The 24,344-nt window shown below is 35.1% G+C and overlaps 1 protein-coding gene across 1 annotated transcript in view; it reads right to left on the bottom strand.

The window, feature by feature from the left end:
• Positions 1 to 24,344, bottom strand: part of LOC107186676 (protein eva-1 homolog C-like) — a gene marked incomplete at its 3' end in the record, with an annotated part of 133,391 nt that overhangs the window by 4,015 nt on the left and 105,032 nt on the right. The window contains exon 3 of the mRNA XM_015574604.1: positions 14,301 to 14,439. Within this exon, the coding sequence (XP_015430090.1) occupies positions 14,301 to 14,439 (139 nt within the window). The remainder of the gene's footprint in view (positions 1 to 14,300; positions 14,440 to 24,344) is intronic.

The raw sequence follows: 24,344 nt of genomic DNA, 5'->3' as shown, positions 1-24,344 counted from the left end.
TTTTTTTGGAGATGCATGTGTTTATATCAAAATTAGCTGAGACTTTATAAAACTAGAGCGTGAAAACCGAATTCACGGATTCGTGTTTTGTAGAGAAATAATAGAAATATGTATGAGGTCAACAGCATGCTCAAGGTTTTATTGGAATGAATGCTCGACGATTTCAAAAGACCTTTCATAGATACGAATGAATTTTACGAGGCAATAAGTTCTTGTAACGCAAACCCACCATATTTCGTAACATGTTATAAAATCTGTAATGATTTTGAACATGTATAACACTTCTTAACATTTACTCTATAGACATTTGGTCTTAACACATTAAATGCGCAGCTAATTTCATTTTACTTTCCATTTAGGCGAATACATACATAGTTATAAATTGTATCAAGAAAATCATAACTTTTTGTAATGCTTCTGAAGGAAACATCTCATTCTTTAAAAAAATGATTCAATAAAATTAATTAAACAAGTGTAAATATATTTTTTAATATTACATGAATTATAAAGTATTATTTTTAAAATTTGATATTGTCAATCCCCAGGGACCGACGCCGCTTGAACAGAAATTTTAGTATCAGTCCCCAGGGATCGGCATAGCGTTTAACGTGATAATTCATTAAACTATTAGCACAAAAAAAGCGATTGCTTTTTGGACATTGTAATGAAAGCGAAAAAAAAGATTCCACTAAAGTCGCGTGAAGATAGTGACGGTTTTTGCGAAAACGCCGTCCGTACGGTAAAACCAAAGTCGTTTCGTTGCAGTTCGTAGTATCCAGGAGTTTCGACGAACCTAACCGAATCGGGCGTCCCTTCCAGCTGCCGATAATGCGTTTTTGCGGTCGCGATCGTCCTGTTCCCGGTTCGCGATTCTTGCCGGTGCCATGGCCGCGACATTCCTCGGATTTTCACCTGTTCTTGCGCCGGGTCGACGCACGAGTTACACATCCGACTAAATTCCGCCGCGAATTACAGGGCCCGAAACGGTATCAGAAGCTCTACGGGAAGCCATTGTGCCTCAGGCTTGAATTTATCGCGCATTGTTTCACGTAAAAGTGTAGTTTGGTATGCTAACATCGTGAGTGCATTAAATTGGAGATTTTGTGTACTTGTAGTTTATGCAAATATTGAGAACACAATGAAACAGAAACACTAATGTATTACTTACGATTAGTATAGAAACTTCTATTTAATTTTTTCTTTTGTGAAATTAGGGTTAAAGTTAGAAAAATGGAAATGAGATATTTATTAAAGAGATTGATGGAAAATAGTCTGCAGTAAATTTTCACTAATGAAATATTTGCAGAATGGAATACTGAGGAAAGTTGCAGTATATATTCCAAGTTAGGGCATGAATAATTAAATTTAAACTAAAACAATATGCTAATCCACTATGATGAGCCGTGCCTTCGAAGTTACATACGCATACATTTGGATTGTTGAACTTCACTTGACTTCTGTCTAGATCCTGATACATATCGAATTGAAGGAAAACTTTTTATCCAGGAAATATTCACCTGCTTGCTTTGTTTATTTAGGTCTGTTCAGAAATGAATAAAGTTTTTCACAGGGAATTAAAATTCACCGCGTTTGATGTATCGGACAGAAATATTGATAACGACGAAGATATTAACAATTTTTGGAATTGTTCAGATGTTTTTAGAATTCACCAAAAATTGATTTTCCAAGTAAATGCAAGTATCCAATTAATATTATTAGCCAGTTACAAAAAAAAACTCTATTTTTTTGAATGTTTAATTTTAATTGACGTTGTCCAATTAGCAAGTTATGATACGCAAATCTACATTGAAACAACTGCATTGTTCTAACGAATTGATTGCTGAAAATCCTGTACACTATTGAAGAACGTCAAACAGTCGAGTAATAAGAAAGATAAATTGTATGTATAATCTGGAGAAATAGAGCCGCCATTCGGTACGGATTTCGATAAACTGTGTAATTGAATCATAAATATGATGATTATCTCGGCCGCTCGAAACGCAAAACGTTTTCCAGCATACAGAGTTTGTCAAAACTCTGCATTCGGCGCACCGATCGTTAGTTATGCATTCTGTGCGCATCTGTTGGTTAATGTGTAGAGATTGCAATAAAAGTCCATAAATTTTACACGGGAATTCGTTGCACGTTACATTAACAACATTGTCAAAATTCTGCCACATAGAATATATTTTGTATTGCTTATTAGTCCTGTTTGTTCGTTAGATTTTCCAATTATCTGTTAGATATTTGTAAAGATATCGACATATAACAGTTTGTTTCTATGCAGTCACTTGGGAAACTTTCAATCGTTTAATTAATGCCCGCCCAGCATTTAATATTAAAGAATATCTTGTTACACGCATTACAAAATTTATTATCCGAATTTAACGAATGTTATATGATTCAACGAAATCGATATGTACGATTGTAAATCTGAAATTTATTAAATCAATGGGTTATAGGTATATTACGAGCAAAAGGTGAAGCAAGGAAAAACCCTGTATGTTTATACAGAAATGTAGTTAAAGAAATACTTATACACTATTGTAACAGCATTTAACAATCTTGCTCATCAGGCTAATCATAATTTTGACTTTATATGGTAACATTACATATTATTGTAAACAGAACTCTTATTTGAAATTTATTCGTTATTCTCGAATAAATTCGTTTTATTCGCAACTTTCATTCGAAGATTATTCAAATAAAATTTTATTCGAAAAATTGATTCGAATTTTTATTCGAATAAAATTTCATTCGAATAACGCCCAACTCTGCTGTGATTACATAGTGTAGATGTAGCCTAACAATTCTCGACAAAGTTACATTCCCTATAGTTCCGTACACTTACGAACGATTTACGAGTGACACAAAAAGAATCGCGAAGAACACTGCTACCACTCCAGCGAGTCCATTCCACCGGATGCTCGATCGCCGAAAACGCAAGGTGTTGGAGGGCGGTGCGAGAAACCATTTCTCCCAGCAGTCAGGGGGATTCGGCTAATAACGTCGTTACGTCGCGTCTAGGAGAATGAATTTATCTGTTCCCGGAGGTCGCTTGCAACTCGATACGTAAGGCCGTTGTTCGCCAGCACGAGGGATGGTTTCTCTCGCGGGTCATTCTCCGCCCACGCGGCCTTTCAACTTTCAACGGGCGCCGGGACGAACACCACCTCGAACGTCGCCAAATGCACTTTACCACCACCCTCCCGAGATAAAGTGTTATGCCCTGGTTTATTGAGTCGCCGATTTACAGCAGAGGCGCCTCTTCGCGGCCCTTCGAACTTCTGGCCGCAACTACGCCCCCATGTTGGGTTTCACGAAAAATTAGGTGGCGTTGGGAGGAGGGGGGAAAACTACTCTTTCTTAGTCTCTTCCTAGGACCGTTGGACAAAGATGTTTTACGAACCTGGTTTGTCAGTGTCTCTACCGTCTGTTTGCTTGGGGAACGAAGTGTCAAAATCTCTTAATCTACTTATTAAGTAGTAATAGAAATTTATATGCCGACTAATTCGACTATCATAAACGTGAAATCAGAATTAACACCAAAATTACAAAAAATCTAAAAAATTCAGCAAATGCATCGAATGCAATTACACCCCACATAGGCTAATGAACGAAGTGAATTAACTTGTACATAAAAATGTCACGTGACACACAAGTGTTTCCGAACCACCTAAACGTTCACTCTTTCAAAGCGTTAACTCTGTGACGAGCTTCCGGTAAAAAAGAAACGATTCGAAAGAAATCAATGAACGGTGGCTCTACGAAATTCAGACGATTCAAGTAACGTTCACGATGTTAGAGCAAGTCGTCGGGCATGTAGCGACGTGGCTCATCAAAGCCAGGAGTGTCAATGGCTCGTGAAATTCCGCAGGAAGTCGGGGGAACTTCCTTATCGAGGCGAATGCCTCCAGCGAGACGTCCAGTCTGGGGGCTTTAATTGGCAAGAAGATCTCGAAGGGGGAGAAAAAAAAGCGCGGTGGAACGGGTATAAGAGGTAATTCTCTCGACGCCAAGCACGCTCGACCACTCGATGCGACAATGGACCGGGCTCGGAGCTTTTCCAGCGACCAGCTGCCTCTTCGATTGACCCAGTTCCGATGGAATTTTCAGTTTTCGCGTGCGCCCCCCTGCCTCCAGAACTGTCTATAACTTGCATTCCCTCTCGGTGGGATGTACGCAAGAAGAAGCAAGCAGTGATACACGTGTATATCGTTTCTTGGGACGGCGTACACTGGGACGAAATGGGTAAATCTCTGGACATCAAAGTTTCTTCAAAACGACTAATCATATCTTTATCAAATATTTTTTTAAATCGTGTGTCTTTGAACGAAGAATCCAACCAATGTAAATAACTTTTACAAGAAATCGTTTATTTAAATAACAAAGTAAAATTTTCGATTTTCTTTTTCTTTAATTTTTCTTGATGAGCAATTAAGCCTGAAGTTTTCCATGGTGGTAAATATGTGGTTGCTCTAAAAAGGGCTGATGTTATTCTATAGAGAACCCGTGGTGTCAAATATGTGATAGGAAAATCAGGTTTTAGACAACTTACAAAAATTCTTTCTTTGTGATTGCTTGTTGCTTAATGTCCAAGGATCATATTGAGATAGTTAAAAAAAATTAAAATTCGAAATTGAAATTCTTGTCCATGTTGCACTGTGCGGTGGCGTTTGGGTCGATTTTATGACCGAAAATTTAAAAAATTTTAGTACTATTCCAGCTCACGAAAATTAACAATTGTGAGTATTCGGTTTTCATAGGAAGATTTGCAATTCTTGAAGTAAGTGGTTCCGAAACATATCCAAAGACAGGTGAGTAGGGGTCTATCTGGTCTCAAGTACCGTCATCTGTTGGATTCTGTAATTTCCCAAAGTGGACGTCGAGACCTGGGAAGGTGTTTCAGTTATTTTACTTTCACCATTTTCACTCCAGCTTTTTAAAATTCAGAGATTACAACGCATAACTATACGCTGAAATTTTAATAATAGAGATTGTTTAACCGAAGGGGGCCCTGAACAAAAAAAAACACTTTGAAAGGGGGCGGTGAACCAGAAAAGGTTGGGAAACTATGTATTAGACCATCGAAAATAGGGAGGAGAAACACACGCCCAACCGAAGTTGTTTGTGAGACCAACTTTAATCAGCTAAAGTGAATAAAATGAAGCGAAAGCTAAAATACGTAAACAATTTTTTAATGAATAAACTAGGTTGTCTGAGGTTGATGTTGCAACGGAACGTTTGGCTTATTGAGTTTTCAATTTTAGCCCGATAGAAAAAGAGATTGCCCATTATGGATCAAAATGTTCACCTTCGTTTCTAACTAAATAAACATAAATTAATGTTACAAAGTTACATATAGTTACTGTTCTGAAATAATTTTATAAATCTTTGGATCCTTAGATTATATGATAAAAGGTCCTATTATTTCTATATAGTTTTCGAAAAGAGACTAGAGTGTGCAAATTCAAATTAATTCTTTACATTGCACAGATAATGTAAACTGTACTCTGTGTTGCGAACACTGTACTTTTTAATCAGTGTGTACCTTTAGTTCGAAATAATCATTCAAACGAATAGAACTGCTTTAATGGCGAGCTTTTTCAACATTCCTCGAATAACTCCATTCCATGAGTTTTTCATTACGCTTTAGATAGACTGCAAAATGTAACGAACAATTTACAACTCATTATAATTCTGTTAAGCAGTTCCGTAATATATTCCGTGTACATTTATGGACACCATTTCATATAAAAATGAAAAGGAATTGTGTTTCTGAGATTTCATAGCAAAACTCTGAACAAATAAAACAGATTTCCATTTACTTTGTGTTAGCCCAATGTAGTGCACAAAAGTATATCTTGGATTTATATAAACCTACATAATTCGATTACAAAAATTATTTCGGCAATAATAATGGTATATTTAGAATATTTTAAGAATCAGATACTGTTCTTATGGTCGGTGTGAGAAATAGGAGGAACACACTGAATTCCATCAAACAGAGGAAGGAACAATCAGTTATGCCGCAGGTATCGCTGTAAAGAACAGTGGGGGGAAGCACGAAGACCGCAGCAATCCATTGCGCCATGCATCAGCGAGACGATTACATATTATACGTGTCACGTTATGTGTCAAAGCCAGCCGACACCTCACGTGTCGGCTGCAAATCCATTCGACGACACACGTGCCACTTATTGCGCTATCGTGTGATAAGCGAAACGTGTTTCGTCCGACTGATTCATTTTTCTTTTAAACGATCCACTTAAACATCAGTTCGTTTCGTACATCTTGGCGTACGTTGCAGAGCGAAATGCACATGCATAATCATTGTTCTATGGATTCTTATGCGGGCATAAACTTTTGTGAACTAATTCACGTGAACTGGAATCAAACGAAAATTTGTTTGTTCTAATAGGTATGACGAGTATTAAATTATCGATGAACAATTCGTAATTTATTTGTTAAGGGCGGTGAGATTGGTCTATTTCAGTTGAATACATTACATAATTCCAGGATCGTGGACTTTCTATTGTACATTAATTAATACAGTCTCTTGTTCACACACATTGTGACAATAAGAGTCCTACCAGGTTTTCAATTAAATAAAAACTTCATTGAACATTACTACAATTTTTACTATTACTGGATTGTGATGCTGTAAATATGTTTTGACTTTTTATTCGTTTATTTCAAATGATTTAATAATTGTTTTATTTGTTATGTAACTACATATATGTACTAATTGTATTTAATGTATAACATTCGAAATTTGATCAATGAAGCGTGTAATTCTAATTTACTTCATATCATTGTGAACTTTATGAAGATAATTACATCTATATTTTCCACGAGGAGAACGTTCCATGAAAATTTTTATCTTCAATACTGCTGCCTCAATTAATCGAACAAATCGTGACCTTATTGGGCAGAAATTACTGAAAGTTTTATTGGAGGGTAGAATTTAAACACTAATGTTGAAATCAATCTTGCTTTCCATAGATGAAGCTCGTTCCTCTTGAACAATAAATGCTCATATCGATACACTTCTTAAATAACGGAGTGATCGTGCACTATTTTATAGATTTTATAAGAAAGCAAATGCGATAACAATTAATCACCGAAAGAAATCACATAGATTTTATTTAAAATATAAGACAAAGATTTACATATAACATATGTATATTTAATTTCCAAGAAGTAGAAATAAATGCAGATTGCTAAACACATGTATAGTTTTTCGCGGATATGGTTACTAAATATTCCTACCCCTATTCGCAAAGTTCTTCGTAACATCATCCGCTACCATATTTAATCGCGAAGACACGAGTTTTGAGCACTGTCTGGGGCACCTTCACTTACACCAGAAAATTTTAATCTTTACAAAATTAGAATTTTATACAGGAGCCGAAGGGGGAATTGAAGAGCAGGTAGACTAGCGTTTAATAAAAGAAGTACGTGAGTTCACTTGTTAACAAGACTCGTTCCAAGAAAATGAAAAAATTTTTAAATATTGAGGTACGGAATATTCATGTTTACCTACATGTCGAGATTATACAGATTCCTATAATTGTAATGTCTCAAAAACTTCTCCTCTTCTAATCGTAAGTACTAATTAGACTGCTCATATTTATGCAAATTCACATTTCTCTAATCTTACTGAAAACAGCAGACGTTAAATCGAAATTTAGTTTCTGTGTTATAGGCTCCATTATACTACAAATAAATTACAAATTTCAATCATTAAATCTAATCTGGTGTGAGTTGATGAGTAATGTTTGAAATAATAATAGTGTATTAATTTCGAAATTCAAACATTCATTGCTTTCGCACATATCTTCATTCGAACTATTTAACATTTATAAATGAACCATCCCGTTTAAACAATTCTATAAAACTCCATTTCTAATTATCACAAATCCTTTTACTAAAATCATCATCCATGCATTCAAACTACTTTACATTCATGAATAAACATTATCGCTTAAAGAATCCTGTAGAAGTTACTTTCTAATTGCATAAAAAAACTGTTCAATAAAATCAACAAACCTTAGCCATTGAAAAAAAACACGATACAATGCAATCTAACAGATTACAGTGAACAATTTCTCTGTGAAATTCACAATTCTGGTGACTCCCGCAATTTACATGTTTTTTCATTGAAATTTACATTGCAAACACATTACACCGCCACTGTGTAATCAAGCTCCGCTCTCTAATTCTGTACACTGTTCTTTTTTTCCTGCTGACGGTCAATGATTAATCTAATCGTCGCATGATTAAACTTAACGACGATCATTCGCCGTCCAGCTGGCACGCCACGCCAGAAAACACTTCTGTTCGACGTCGTTTATTTAATTAAACGGCGATTCAGGGTGTCCAGCACGGTGACATTAATCCGGCGAAAGCAATTTACACGCTTACGGCACGTAACGCGGATTTTCATCGTTGTGCTCTCGCGCCTGTCCCGTATCATCGATCCACGGGAAACCAGCTTCCGTGGGAAGATCGCAGATCGATTTAATCGAACACCATCCAGAATATTTCAACTGATTCGTGGAGAATAATATAATTACCACTATTTTTTTGTTTTATTGTAGCGTATTTTTCAAATATGTATACCAGGTATTACGAGCACTAATAGAAATTTCAAGAATGACTCATCAACAGTAGCTCAACAAAAAAGATCATCTATCACGCGATTTACACTGTTTACCCTCCCATTAAAAAAGATTTACTCGTTTTCATTATAAATTTCACTTTGGAAATTTTTGAGATATGCTTAAGAAGTTTGGTTGCTTTTATGACCCTTATTTTGAGAAGAATTAATGCCTTTGAACAAAATTTGGCGCATTTTTTCGTAAAGTAGATTTTTTCTATACAATTATAAATTACAATATAATTACATTCTTATACATGTAACAATATTTTGATTCTATTCCTGAAATATTTACTTGAAACAAATATACAGCAATTTTTCATAAGATGCTAAAAAAAGTTGTTTCAAAATTTAATCTATTTTAGTAGAAAGTGCTTCAACGTTGATGTGATGTTATGAAATATCGGGGACATTTTGCACTTATGGTTATAAGTATATGCTACCGGACGTTCCACCATTAGGATGATTTAAAGCATCTGTGACGGAAAATCTGTTGACCCGAGAAACATTTTGAATCATAGAATTCATTTTTCTATGAATCTGACTTTTATAGAATAGTTCATGGAATTGGAAATTTCTGTACAGATTCATAATATTATGCACATTTCATTATTAATACCATGCATACATAAATAATTAAAATAATTATAATATCCACAAGTGTGTCTCCTTAGCAGTGTTTGATTAATACAGATGACGCAGTTGAACGTCCTTAGGAATGATTTAATTGGCTTAGCATTGAGACGTCACTGGCAGGAGCCATTTAGACTGAGGCTATCATCTACTTCGAAGCATTAAGCATTGGAATTGTACTAACAATAGAACTAATTTTCCGGAGAGGTTCATTTGTCTTCAGATAACACGAATCGGTAGCTTAAAACGTAACAAGTTTAGAGGAGAATTTTAAATTTACATCAAAATTATTTGTATTACCTTGAAGAACTCACTTATTAGTAGAAAACTGCATAAGAAATACTTTAATGTTAAGTATATATTAAATTTTACTTTTTTGAATTTGACAATTATAGGCTATTATGTGTTATACTACTTTCTCTATTACAGGCTATTATATTCTATTATTTACGTTCAAAAATGTTTAAAATAAGTAAAAATTGATGGGTACAAAATAAAATATTTCACACTGATTTTAACCACATTGTCGAAAACAAATTCTCACCACAAACGCATGATTCTAACGTGAATAAACTATTGATTGTTGAATTGACTTTTGTCGGGGTCTAGTATACCCTGTTTATCATTTGCATTATATGCATCTCGATATTCAAATTGAACTGGAACGGCGCAGTACGCAAAAGCATTAATTTATGCTCGTGATAATTTATGTTAATCCGAACGATGCTACGTTTACGAGGATTTAAATCAGCGTGCCAAATGACCAAGTAATTATCGTTTAAGCTACCTATTCGTTAACGTGATAAAAATATCAAGTTCATGAATCTATCTTAGTGGTTATTAATTGTTACGAAATGTACACATTCATCAACTCACTTCATAATATTTTTCGTTCTTAACATTTCTGTACTTCGAGTACAATAATGTATCTACATTAAAAGTTGTACAATGTACTTGAAGATCTATTACGTGCCAGTATGTGCTTTAAGTGTGAGTAAAAACTTGATGATTTAATTATTATTATGTAAAGTATTTACAATTTATATACAAGTCATGTCGACACAATCTAACTTATAAATTTCTATAATTTTAGTTGTACCGACAAGTAATCCACTATGGTTCGAATATACTCTAAATACATCTTAAACTCAGAATACCTCACTGAACTTTTATTTAGTCCAAATGGTGGAGAATGATTAAAACGTATAATGAAGACTGTTAAAATAGCACCACGTTTTCTATTATTTCAAAAGAAATATAAAATTTCACAAAGAATAGTGGACTACTTACTGGTATACCTAATATAAGAAATCCTAATGTCGACCTATTTTCATTATTGCAAAAATTTATTCTCCAAACACTTGAGAAAAATGTGTGTCCTCGGTGTCCGTACCAAAAGATGTGACGAATGGCGTAACGCGTACCGGGACGAGTACACGTTGAAACAGAACTGTTTATTGCGCGGCCAGTAAAATATGTATATGAACCGTAGGTACGCCACCGTGCAGATCCGTCCACCTACAATACGGCCACGACAACCTGTTGCGGTAACAAGCCTGAAGTAATTTTTGCCGGAGGGCGTAGTAATTCTTTCCGTTTCGTGTTTTACGCTCCATGGACGCTCGCCTCTGTACTCGGAGAACGGTCATCTTATTATTCATTGTGTTCATTTATACAGTATGAAGACAAACTCATGGTAGAACCGTACGAAGGATGTCTAAACGTGAAAAAAATAAACTGAAAGTCTAGAATACAATTTTGGCAAATGAGACTCGTTTGAGAGGAATTACTTCGAAAATTTGGTACCACGAGTTATTGAATAGATCTTGAATAATGTGTCTGTTTATTAGATGCAGTTTCTACTTGTTAAAAGTTTGTTTGTGTACGTGCTCAATTAATGTTCAAATTTAATTTCTTTTTAAAGGACGCCAAAGAAGATATAGATTTTCGACTTATTTTGTGGTACTAATTATTCGTGCCAATCTTCTATAATGCTTTAGAGTTTAAAGATTTCGAGTATGTTACTTTAGTACTAGAACTATTAGCGTTGGATGTATGCTAAACAAAACTGTATAATATGAATTTTCATATGTCTAATGTATAATACAATATAACAGAATATAGTATGATGTAAAATGTATACCACAGCAAAAGTCAATATAAATAACGACAAAAGCACTACTATGATTTCAGTAATTGTAAAACCAGAAATTTGAAGTTCGTCATTTTGATGTGTTCGGTTGTTCTAGTATATAATGTAGAATGTTAACTACGCTGGTGTATAACATTAACTGAAGATTAACATTATTTCTTTTATTTTGATAAACAAGTAATTATAATCTTCTTTTTAATTATCCGGACGAAACGTTTAAACATGGGGGAATATAAAATATGTATTAAGTACAAGTTTCGACACTAATCAAATAACAGAGACATACAACCGGTTCTTTTATTTGAAATTTGGATAACCGGTGTTCTACGGCATATAATATTGGCAATAAACGGAAAGTATTATACTATATGCAAACTGAAGATTTTATAACATGTTTGAATATGATATTTGTGGACTAGCTATTCTTCGTTTACTTTTCTATATTATATACCTTCATCGGATTTATCAGCCTTCTTGAGGATAACCCTGCTTTACAGTTCTCTAAATTAGTTTGGCTTACTTACTATGTGGAAGAAACTTTGCAAAACTTAGCCTTCAAAGTTTTAAATACATGTAGACATTGATGAATGATACTCTGACAGAGTAGGGTGACAATGAAATTATAAAGTAAAGAAATTTACAATTCATTACTAAACTAAGCTGATACAAAAAAATAAGCAATGCATTCTTTTTGTAAATAAAGTACAATGCAATAACGGAGTAAATGAAATAAAACTGTTATGAAAGCCTCGATACGACCGTCATATTGCATCTTTTGAATAGATATTGCCGTCATTCGTTTTTTTTCACAAAACCATTGTGCCACCACTAGACGTAAGGTATATTAACTTTTGCCAGAGACAAAAAAGAAGATGCGGGAGTCACTCAGTCCGCAAAAAAATTATTTCCTTGCAGTCCATCTTTATTTTCCCGGTCGTACGATACGATTATTTCGTCCTTTATTACGCATCGTAAAGGACGACCTCTTCTTCGTGATCCACGGACAAAAAAATGAATGACTCTCTCTTAAGCTTAGTAATGCGAATGTTAAAAAGACTCGACGAACTGGCGTAAAAAGCGGAACTTCGTTATTCTAGACGTAATATTATAGGATTTACGCGAGCTTTTGCGTTATTATCCACGTAAAGTCCCGCGTTTTAAGAAAAATACGAACATAAGATTCTCGTTAAAAAAGTACTTCACGCGTTTCGCCGCACAGAATAACGAACACATTCAAATTAAATATAAACTGATTACGTTTCAACGGTAATTTCATAAGCAATATTTAAGTACCTTAATTCTTTATTCTACACAATACTGTTATTTGTGACCTCAATATCGTGGCTATTGTTCATTAGAATCGCGTTGCTAGTATATGTGAGATGTTATAATACAAATGTATTATCATTGCAGTGTTTCATTATTTCTATTTATAGAAGTAATCCTAAAATTCTAAACTATCATATAATATATTTTTCCATGGTATCCAATATTTCTGTTTCTATTGCGATATAAGTTATATATTTCTATGTTTGCTCCTTTTGAGATATAAGTCTTAAACTTATATTATATTTCTACATACTGCCATTTTCCTTATTTCCATTTATAAAATTAATCCTTCTAAAATATCACATATTCTTCTATTGTATCCTTTATTTTATATTTCTACTGCGATATGTTTTTTCGTTTAAGTAAGCAATCTTAGAAATGATGTTCATTGACGGAAACACGTCTACGTTCCCCCGTCACTTACTGTAACGCGAGCAAAGAATCCCCTCGAAGCTACATCAATATCTACGGTTTGTGCGCGGTTCTCGAACTGGGCTAATGTTCAACGTCCTCGCAAAAAAGCATCGATAAGTGCCAAGAGGAAAAACGATTTCACCGCCGCAAGAGACTTCCAGCTACGCTCACACGTGCACCTTAAAGTACACCTTGAACATTCTTATTGCACTCTCTTCTTTCACAGTTTTTTTGGATACACTTTGTTCTTAATATCAGTGTATTCCATAGGTACTGCATCAAATAACGTTACATTAATCCTCTGCTGTAATTCTTCAATTGCCTAATTCACTACGACTGATTACATTAATTTGTACGATGAAAACATAACCATTGAATATTTAATACCCTATGAAATATCATTTCTAAGATTCGGCACAGTTTTTCGTTTCATGCAAAACAAATTCAGACGAACACTATTACTTATGAGTATTAAGACACGTGGTCTGTTTAATGAAAATGAGATGTTTTGTAAAAATTATATTTTCTAGACCACTTTTATTACAGAACTGCGAATTTTATACATTTATATTCTCTACGACTCTGTGAAATACCATGGAAGACAAAATTTACATGAGATGAAGCGAGTTACCTGTCTTATTCTGAGCAGAATAAGATACTTAAACCCTTAAGCGGGGAAAGAAATTTCGCGCTGTGGAGTACATGGCTGTAAAAAGCTGGCCAAAATTTCAAGTCTTAAACCTAATTAGAAACAAAGAGCGTTTTCTTCTTGTAATATTACGGAATTGAAGTGAAAATAGAAATTCCAACATTTGCTCTTCTTTTAATGGTATATTTTTTAAAATAGCATATTGCATAAAAATCCGCAGTCTATAATTATCACGTTATACTAGCATAAGCGTTGTCCATTGAGCTATATCCCCTAAACACTATTTATTTCAGACTATCAGCAATTTTGTAATGCCTCGTAACATTTAACGTATATTCAATAAATGTACCAATAGCTATGAGCGGAAATGTATGAAAGATAAACTAATAAAAAGAAAGAAATCTTTAGACGTCTGAAAAAATGAATTTTCAATGATAAAAAAGAAAGCATGTATCACTTACAAGGACGGCATTTGTAGGCGACCTCGATGTATTTGGGAAGGCCAGGACACGGATCCCCTTGAAAGGTCTTTGGACTGGTGTTGAACTTGCACTGCCTCTTCTTCTGGCACACCTCGACCACCGTCTGCAACAGTGAGTACTAATGCGTCATTCAGATGACCCGCTCCTTTTATGACAAGATTCAACGAGAACTTAATCTAAGGGAACGTGATAGACGTTGATTTATGGACGCACAGTAAACTCGCAATAACTGCCTGCTGGATAAATACTCGCAAATAATGGCCCCTCACGCATTACTTATATACACGCGCACACACCACACGCTGTTGCTTTCTGTACCTAATAATGGTTATTGGCACTCGATATTTACCCGTTCCTAGAACTGACCGCCTCTAAAGCCCCAAATGCAGCTAATTATTGCGAGTTCACTGTACATATTGTGTTTGCAGGAAGTCGAACCTGGATTCTCAGTTTCTCGAATAACTGCTTCGATGAATTAACAATAAACTAAATATCTAAGCTGATTCTTCGTCTCGTAATTATTATTAATTCTTATAATTCTAATCAATTTTAGTTATAATTGTAATTAATTTTCAAAACAAATTTACTTAACACAATCATCGGTGCATCGGTCACCGGTGACCGTCATGTAATATAGATTCAAGTGCCAGATCAGAGAAGCTACGTGAACAGAAAGCACAGCCAAAATAGGCAATGAACGTGTTACATGAATTATAATATTATCGAAACTTCAGTGTCACACCTCGTAAATTTCGTTTCACTTTTCACATAACACGGAACTTGAACACGTCTTTACGCGAACCAAGTAGCACGACGACTGAAACGATGGACAGTGATTACCTTTCGTGTGCAGGTAAAAAAGGGTCAGGATACACAGCATTGTACGTAACTGTTTACATTGTTGGCATTTGGATGGAAACGAAATTATTCTCGAAACGTTACTGTTGTTGCATGTCATAGTTTAGTATGAACGATAATATTTACTAGGGTTAAATGTGACAAAATTATGTGAAAATCAATATAAATTCTCACATCACTGAATATGTTATTAACCTACTAGCAGAAAAACGATATAGGTGAATTATTCCTTTAAAATATCTGAACTATATGATAACATACATTCGCAAAATGAATAACTTTTACTAATATACATTGCATTATTGTATACGGAAAATATGTTATTAAGAATTTCAAATATCAAGGACTATCTATATAGAATAATATAGTGGTCCACAGTTCCATTCTACGTTTCTACATCATTCATCTTTCGATGACACCGTAATATCTTCATGATCATTAGGATATATTTTACGCGTATTTCACGCTAAAAGTGCAGTGAAATATTGACGTTCAACGTCATGTCGACAAGTGATGGGATCCTGCATACAGTAAATTCATATCAAAGTATATAATTAACGACTATATGATTACACATTTTGCAATGGAACGCCCACTAATGCAAATACACCTCTGTGACATGCACGCACACGTTTTAGCAACGCGTTTACTTGAGCGATATTAGCAGCAATATGCTCCAATCTGATAGCCATTAATTCAATGATTAATATGCTTTTCGGTTTCATCTGCTGCAGCTCCGCGGGGAACATATTGGACATCACTTTAAACGAGCATCATGCGGATGCTGGTTACAAATGACTCCGTGGTGAACTGGAAACCGGCGAAATGCAGATACCCGCGCGTATAACTGCAATTTCCTACGGTTAATTCTATCCGATGCGTCGAATTAACTTCCCGTTTGGAACCCATTAGGACGTGAATATGGGATCAATATTAATGCCTGAGGTGCTGCGTGTCAACGAGAAAGCATAAAAGGCATTAACCTCTTCAATATGGCGATTGCTAGACCGTGATGAGTAAGCATTAGAAATGTAATAAGATCAAGGTTTTAATAAAAGTTAGTACTATTTCTATGTTATTATTAACATAGTAAAGCTTCTAGTACAGAATCAAAATTTCTGCTGCATTTAAATTTTTAGATATTGCTATTGGAAATTGTAAATTTGCGTAAACTTTCGCAATTTAGTGATGAACAACTAATGCCAGTATGTACAACTCACTTTAATTAGCGATAATGAAAAAAATTAAATGAAAAGTGAAGTAAGCTTATAATGTTTACATTAAAACATTAGAGTTTTTAAAGTTTGGCCCGCTGGAAAAGAAGTTTATCATTATATTACTGTACATGAAATTGTGCATTTTTTTCGTGAAATTTTCTACTATCCAAAATCTGAATCGGTTAATTTTTTTTAGTAAACCTGTAGTACCACTTCAATTCAAAACATCCTCCTTTCTTCCCTAAAAAATTACAGAGTACCTTGGAGGGAAAATGAGGGTGAATATTATTAAAGCAACAGACGCTATTAATGTTCTGATTAATATGTATGAAAGGGTCTAGCCGGGTCAGCATGGGAAAACAGCCTCCGCACCAATTTTAGTATTTATGTTTTCCAACTGATACTCTATGCCTAAATTACAACTGTGAGTAATTTTAAATCTCTATCCCCTCTCGTAAGGGTGATATGGGGATAACAACCCTAAACTTCACCATTTTCCTTCTCAACAACTAGTTAAGATATTTCAATGCTACAAAATGCTGATAGTAGGTAATTTTTAGAAACCAGCTATCGAACCTAAGTCATGTCAAACGAATTCTCGCAATTTCAAACCAAAAACCACCGGAGAAGCTTGCAACCAGGTCGAAATGAACGGTACACCATCGTTCGTCTTAAATTTCCCGCGTCGGCTTTCAAAGTCCGTTCATTAGCGGCACGAAAAACTCCATTAGAGGGTATCGGCAGGCAGCGCGGCGAGGTGAAGTCGTCGAGGATCCCCCCCCCCCTTTTTTTTCACCCAGGTAATTCGCTTTGGCGGAGGGTGTCACGTTATTCGACGATATGAGGCGGAAAACGGAAACAGAACGAGCGTCAGGTGGGAAGGGTAACAAAGGTGAAAAGCGGAGAAGAGAGTCGAGTTGCACGGGGAACAAGGGAGGGGATGGGGCGCACAATGCAGTCTCAAAAACGCTTTGAAGTCAGCTCGAAATTAATCTGGCAACACCCTTTGGCGCGTTGCGGTTATTGCAAATGAGTCCAACCGGAGGAAAAGGAAAAACGAGCCGTGATAACCGAAATAAAGAAGAAAAATCGCGCAACCAGGCCGGGATTCATCTTTCCTGGTTGGGTTATATTCAGGTTGCCACTTAATTTTGCGTGAGCAACCTCTCGCCGCACTTCGAGGTCTCGTTCTCTCTTGGGTGGACCGCAGTCTTCGCCCTTTTTATGAAAATCTCCGCGGGATTAACGACGCCTCCCCTCCCGCGAAACTCGTAAACGAATCCCGGCGTCGACGGAACGGGCACCGACGAGACGATGATGTCGCAAATAAACCGACGGAAGGGATTTCAAGGCTTTTGCTGTCTGACGTTTTGCTATGGTAACTAGGGAGTATGAGGAAATAGTCAAAGGTTTATTTCCGTGAACTGGTACTGCGATATTAAAAATTTCGTAGAAATAACGAGAACACGTGGTATATTAAATATAAACATCGTCGTGGTTGTTGGCTAAGGTCGACATGGTACTTTTATTAAAGTTAGAAATCAATTCGTGAATTGAGCATGTAGATGAATCGATTAATAAATCGTGGCAGATAGCGTCGGCAAATATTAAGCGTTTCATCGAATTGATTTATGGTTGAATTTATGTATAGTAGATAAAAGGCGGACGACTTAAAGGACTCGCATATAGGGATGTGGCAGTTAAGACATGGAGTTAGTTATGGCTTCTTTCAAGTACTATTAATATATTTTAATGAAATTTTTTTGCCAATGATTGTTACACAGATTAATTAACAGATCAAAGGGAAAAGTACATAATTGACAGTGGAAAATTAAGGGTTATGTTTTTCTAAAGGGGTGAGTTTATTTGTAGATTGTGCATATCTACAAGTAGTGTCGGATTGTTTCTTAATATCGAAGGTGAAAAACGGCGTTACTGGGACAAATAGTTCGTTATTTATCGTTCGTTTTTATCGTTGTTTATAAAAAACATATATTAAAGAATGTTTTAAATAGTTCTAAAATGTCTATTGGTTCTTGAATTTACGAAAAAATATGGTTATACAAAAAACCAAAAGGATGCATTGAACGGTTTAAAGACATGCTTCGCTTGTCCAATGATTTATTTAAGTGTAATCTTTGGTATGTTTCGCAGTTATGCGTTGTTTAATTAATTTTTCGAACGGGGAATCTAATTACGCGAAGAATTTATTCTTTTAGATTTGAATATTTCTGATCGGTGGAATTTTCTGATAAAATATTCAGCAAGGTATGTGGCTATTACGCGAATGCAATTTTGTCGAGGCAACATTTTTACAGTGGCTTTGTTAATCGTATTTTTAATGAAGGAACTCATCGAACTGACTGGGAATTAAATTGGAAGAGTAATTAGAAAAGATATTTTTCTCTTTTGGAAATGTATAAATTCTATGTGATATGAAGAAAAGCGGTTTAAACGTACACTCTTTTTCTTTTACAGAGAAGAAATGCCGATTTGATGAAAAGTTTAATACGTCTGGGCATCGACGTGGCGGTTCGTTCCGGTGTGGGTGTGAGCAAACAGAGATTATTCAAGTTTTAATTAAGAAAATTTCATTTTGGGCGTGGATTGCGTGAAAAAGGCAGGTTCAATGGAGGAAAAGTTTACCGTCACGGTTTTTGCAATCTCAATATTCTCGAACTGAGGAAGTTATTCGCCGTTGAAATTGACGGTGCTCTAACAGATATTGTCTCAAATTCCTGAAGCCCTGTTTTCATAGAAAACTTGGCTGACCTTCGTTCAACAAATACCCCCAAGCTGGCTGGAAAATTGGAAGGAGATTTTTAATATCACGAATGAGGCAGCGAATCATACTTCTGTTATATATCATTTCAATTGATTTTACCATATTGAGACGATAAAATGTTTCTACTGTTCTCAAATATGAACATTTCTGTTCATAAAAATTTTCAGATCATACGTGGAGGAAACTGTTGATTAATATTATATTACGGGACCGTTAAAGAATAATAATTAACCCATCAATGCCGATTTCGTATTTTTCAACCCATTTTCACATGATTATTGGACAACTACTGTCATTTGTCACCATTCAAAAAATATTTGTAAGCTGGTACATTTTCGTATCGGTCGGTATTAATGGGTCAATAATTATAATGTTTACTAATACAGTCTACAATTATACGTATTTCGTGGCATACCTGAACGTACGCTACCAGAATTTCAAACGATTCTAAGATTTTGATATTCTTTTAAAATGTACATATTCAATTAATAAAATAAATCGGTAACTACGAGAGAAGTAGAAATTAAACACATCAATTTCTACTAGTACATCCAACAACTTAATTTGATGTTTAAATTTATTATTGTAAAAATTTAAATACTGTAAAATCTGACATATTATTACCTCCATTAATAAAACGTATTCTTATTAAGAATCTTTAAAATACCTACAGTGGTAGCAGAATTTCGATAATATTACATACGCAGTGTTACAAATACATCGATATATTATTTAGATAATTTAGATTAAATAAATGTTCAGAAACAGATAACAAAGAGATTCCACCACCATTTCACCTATCTCTTGCAGGTCCTACCAACACAATATCATTCAGATAATTTCTCACATCTATATTTCACATTCCAAAACATTGCACGAAGCATCCTACATACCAATAAATCAATCATCGACAAGAAAAAAAAACAAAATACGTACACGTAAATCATTCAAAAGTGATATCGTGAAAAGCTTTTCATCGTGCCACGTTGTTTCCTCTATCCTATAAGCTACAGGAGAAAAGCAACCTCGGAATTGATCGTGGAGCATTAAAATCCGTCCCGATAAAGGAGTTCAACGTACGTGTTTCAAACCTGCCAGCGTATATTTGCTTGCTCCGTGCACGCATTTAATTATTCGGCTGCTAGGTTTTAGACTGGGCCCCGTATCCATGCATTTCACGTACGAATGAGAAAATCTCCCGCGGGAGAAATCGATTTCCGCTATACATCGATGCACACGTTCGTGCATCCAACCCTCTCCACCAACCCCCTCGTGCCACCCCTTTGCACGCTCGAACGCTTATCCCTTGCTCCATTAATTCCTCGGTTAACGATACGCTCCTCTATCGTTCCGGAAACAGGATATCATCGGAATCAACGGAGGCCGCAGGTGCGCGAGGAAAATCACTTCGGTTTATCGGGTCGACGGTGGACTTTCTGTTTTTTTTTAACTCGATTGATGGTGTCGCCACCGGCAGGCTACGAATAAAGCTTCCGTTCGCGAAATTAACCTCTTCGCGCGACGATGTGTACAGTAGGGTGAAACAAAATATAGGGGCAGAATATGTTTTTGTTATTCATGACTGTAAAAATCTAAACTCGATCAAGAAATTTCTTGAGGTGCTAAATACCACACGAAAATTACTATTTTTATTGAGTTTTTTTTTAGTAATTTACAATATTTTACTTTTTGTTTTCATTATCAGATCATTTTTCGTTACTATGTAACAATAATTTTGGATGAATTGATTTAGGAGTAGATTAATGAATACTATCATTTTACAAGATTTCTTAAAATAGTTTTAAGTTGTTTCTTCAATTAATTCTGTTTTGAAGGGAAACTTCTTTGACCTTAAGACTCTAAGAAAATTAACAGGTATAGGAACTTTAAAGATAAGTTTAGAAAAAAAATTAAGACTTCCAATACAATTGTGAGAGATTCGTTATCATTGTAAAATCTGCTTCCTATCAATCAAATCAGTTCCATTATAAACTCTGCACCTCAATTGTTTTACTTACCGACTCCTATCTTCATCACGTTCCCAACTTGGAATATATAATTTTAATTATACTGTAGAACAATACGGCATCATAAAGTAAATGATAATATGGAAAATAATTAATCTGAGTATACATTTCATATATTGACTCATCTGATTCTGTCAGCATTACAAAGTCAACTCGACTTTTAACCAGCTGCCATCGCAATTAATTGTACTATACTGAGCCGTCAGTGAGCAGAATGATTCGATGAGGCGACAGTAAATGGTCGAAATCCGCTTGAGTTATGCAAAGCCGATTATATAAAATTAATTGCTCTGGACGGTTACCCAATTCAATCGTTTTGATCAAATCTATACGATTTACAGTCATTACTAGTCGATATTGTAGTTCACTTGTATTCAATGTAACAGCTGTCTTTTTATCGAACATTTTTATTAATATTAAATAATTACCATGATATCTGTTGCACGAAATAATTCCCCCTATGTCGTACTACATTTTACTATTGTTCTAGCAAAAGTTAAATACTAAAACAGATATTTATTGCAAAAACGTGCAACTCACTACCTTGGCCAAAGTAAGTTGGATACAAACCATTTCAGCAATTATATTTCTATGAAAATTGCGCGTACAACATAAATTTGAGAGTGTTACAATAAATATTTCCAATACAGTATAGTATCGACCTCTTCGCTATGTTAAAAAAATCACATTCTATTCATAACGAACGTTACTTATTTTTCTGAAGTTTGTTCCCAAAAGAGTCCGAATAACAATGCAATCTTTTCCAAATAGACTGCCCTACCCGCCCGAAATTGAACGCCGACGAAGAATAGCCCGACCGACAAAGATTTTCGATTTGGTCTATATATCAGGCCCTCGAAAACTCTCTTTCCTTCCATCGCGGTTTACGATCGCATTTGTATTGCGCGGTCGGCGAAATATATTTCTCCGAATGAAAAGAAAACGAAACACAGTATCGACGGCCGAGCTAAAAAAGCGACGTTGTTGGTTGTGGGGGTGGGGAAAAGGGATTTCGATCTTTCTGGGTACTACAGTCTCGACGGCAAGCGATTCCACCAGAAACTCCGTTTTTGGTCTGCTCGAACTTTTAATCCGTCGCGAATCTGCACTACTGTTCGTAAATATTACACCTGGTCTGTACCAAGAAAATGTGACGTTTCGTAAAAATTACACAGAGTGTAATCTTTGAAACTGTTGATGACACCGATAAATGTTTCAGATAAAATGGGCTTCAGGAGGGGTGATAATTTGATGAGAGTAATTTTTTGTAGGTGAACGCGTAGAGGACATATGAAGGTTAAATTCGATTTCTTAGATGGAATCATATATTTTTTAATGCATTAGTGGATCTTTAAATATTATACGTTTAAAATTTGCGTTTAAAATATGCGAAGGATACTACGCGCAAAATCTAACATCTAACATTTAAGATTAACTTTTATGTTTTTTTAGTACCACTTCGAAATTTTAACATAAAAATATCTCCTAAATGAACTGCTTTTCGGCGTAAATATCTGAATAATTTTTTTATAGAGAATGACGAGTTGCATGAACTAATGCATTAAAAAATATTCGATTCCTTTTAGAAAAACAAAGTTGACACATGACCTCTAAGCGATGACCTAAAAAAAATACATCAAATTATCACCCCCTCCTGAAACCATTCAATTTGTGTCAGAAATATTTTTCGGAATCATCAACGACTTTGAAGATATTCTAGGGGATCAATTTAAATGAGTGACGCTGTATATTTTAGCCCATGTTTATTATTTCATGATAGCATAAGCATTGTCCATTTAGCTTTACTGTTCCCTGAACGATACTTATTTCACTTTCATCAACATCGCAATGCTTTGTAACACTTATCGCTTTCGATAAGTGTTCTGAAGCATATTTGATAACTGTCCTAATGCATATTCAATAAGTGTCCTAATACTTACAACCGGGAGTCTACGACGCCATCGTGAATCAACGAGCGGAGATGAATGAATGAAAAAAATTAATTGCTCATATAGACTAGGCATGTTCTTTTTTTTTCTAAAGTACGATTCTAGAAATGCCGATCGTTTGTCGTTAAACTTTATCCCCCTATTTTTACAGCCACACGAGCCGGCAGCCGTATTTTTTCCTTTACGCAACAGAATAAGGTCTGAATAATGCCAATAAGCGTGCACTTCGAAGGTGGTAAAAATTTTATTTTTCTTCGAACCGGGTCCTGGACGCCCGGGTTCGATGAGATAGGGCTCGAATAGGTAGCTTGCTGTACCGTGTAACGTTTATGGCACACGTAACGCCCTTAATGCCGGTATCGAAACAAAAATTGTGCTGGACGATCATTGAGTTTTATATATTATGGGCTCGGAACGTCTTTGGTATGAGATCGTTCACAGATATTAATTTTGTAGGGCGACGATGGCTATAAGAATTGGAAGATTCCGTAACAGGACACTTTCACTTGGCAGGGATTTGTTCGACAGCTTAAGAGCTGCAGATGGATAAACTCAACGATGAATGAAACAGTTTAATTTTGTTGATCTTTTGTGCTGATTGATATTGATTAGTTTAGTGATTGATTGATGTAATCGCGATTTCTTGAGGTATGCAAATTTTTAATTATTTTGATCATAATGTTAATTGAACTGATAGAAAATGTTAAGTGTTTAATGTCACAAAAAGACAATAATATCTAAGTATACTATAATTAAACAGTTACACGTGAATAATTGTTTTAAGAATTTAAGTAATATAATTTCACCATTTGCAATCGGTATTTAACAATCGAAAGGAAAATAATGAACTATACTTCTACTAGTTTGTATAAAAAAATATTCTTATTAACATATATAGTATAGTACAATTTGAATTCAATAAATAATTTAAATTCCAGATACCTCACCGTTCTTGCACTCGATGAAAGTGTTAGTTAGCATACAAAAATAAGTAAATGACCATATTGTTCATTTCATTCTTGGACTCCTTAGAAAAATCAAATTACAAAAAGCAACGACAGACTCATTGTCATATTTAGTCTTAAAACTCGCGTATATACTTCGTCGCAACAATCTATGAAACTTCGAAAATGTTTGAATTCAAGAGTCCTCGACCTGAAGTATCCAAAATGAAGACTCCATTCGGT

The sequence above is a fragment of the Dufourea novaeangliae genome, unplaced genomic scaffold (genome assembly GCF_001272555.1).
Source record: "Dufourea novaeangliae isolate 0120121106 unplaced genomic scaffold, ASM127255v1 scaffold84, whole genome shotgun sequence".
In the NCBI taxonomy this organism is placed as follows: Eukaryota; Metazoa; Arthropoda; class Insecta; order Hymenoptera; family Halictidae; genus Dufourea; species Dufourea novaeangliae.
This window is presented reverse-complemented; position numbering and strand designations above follow the sequence as displayed.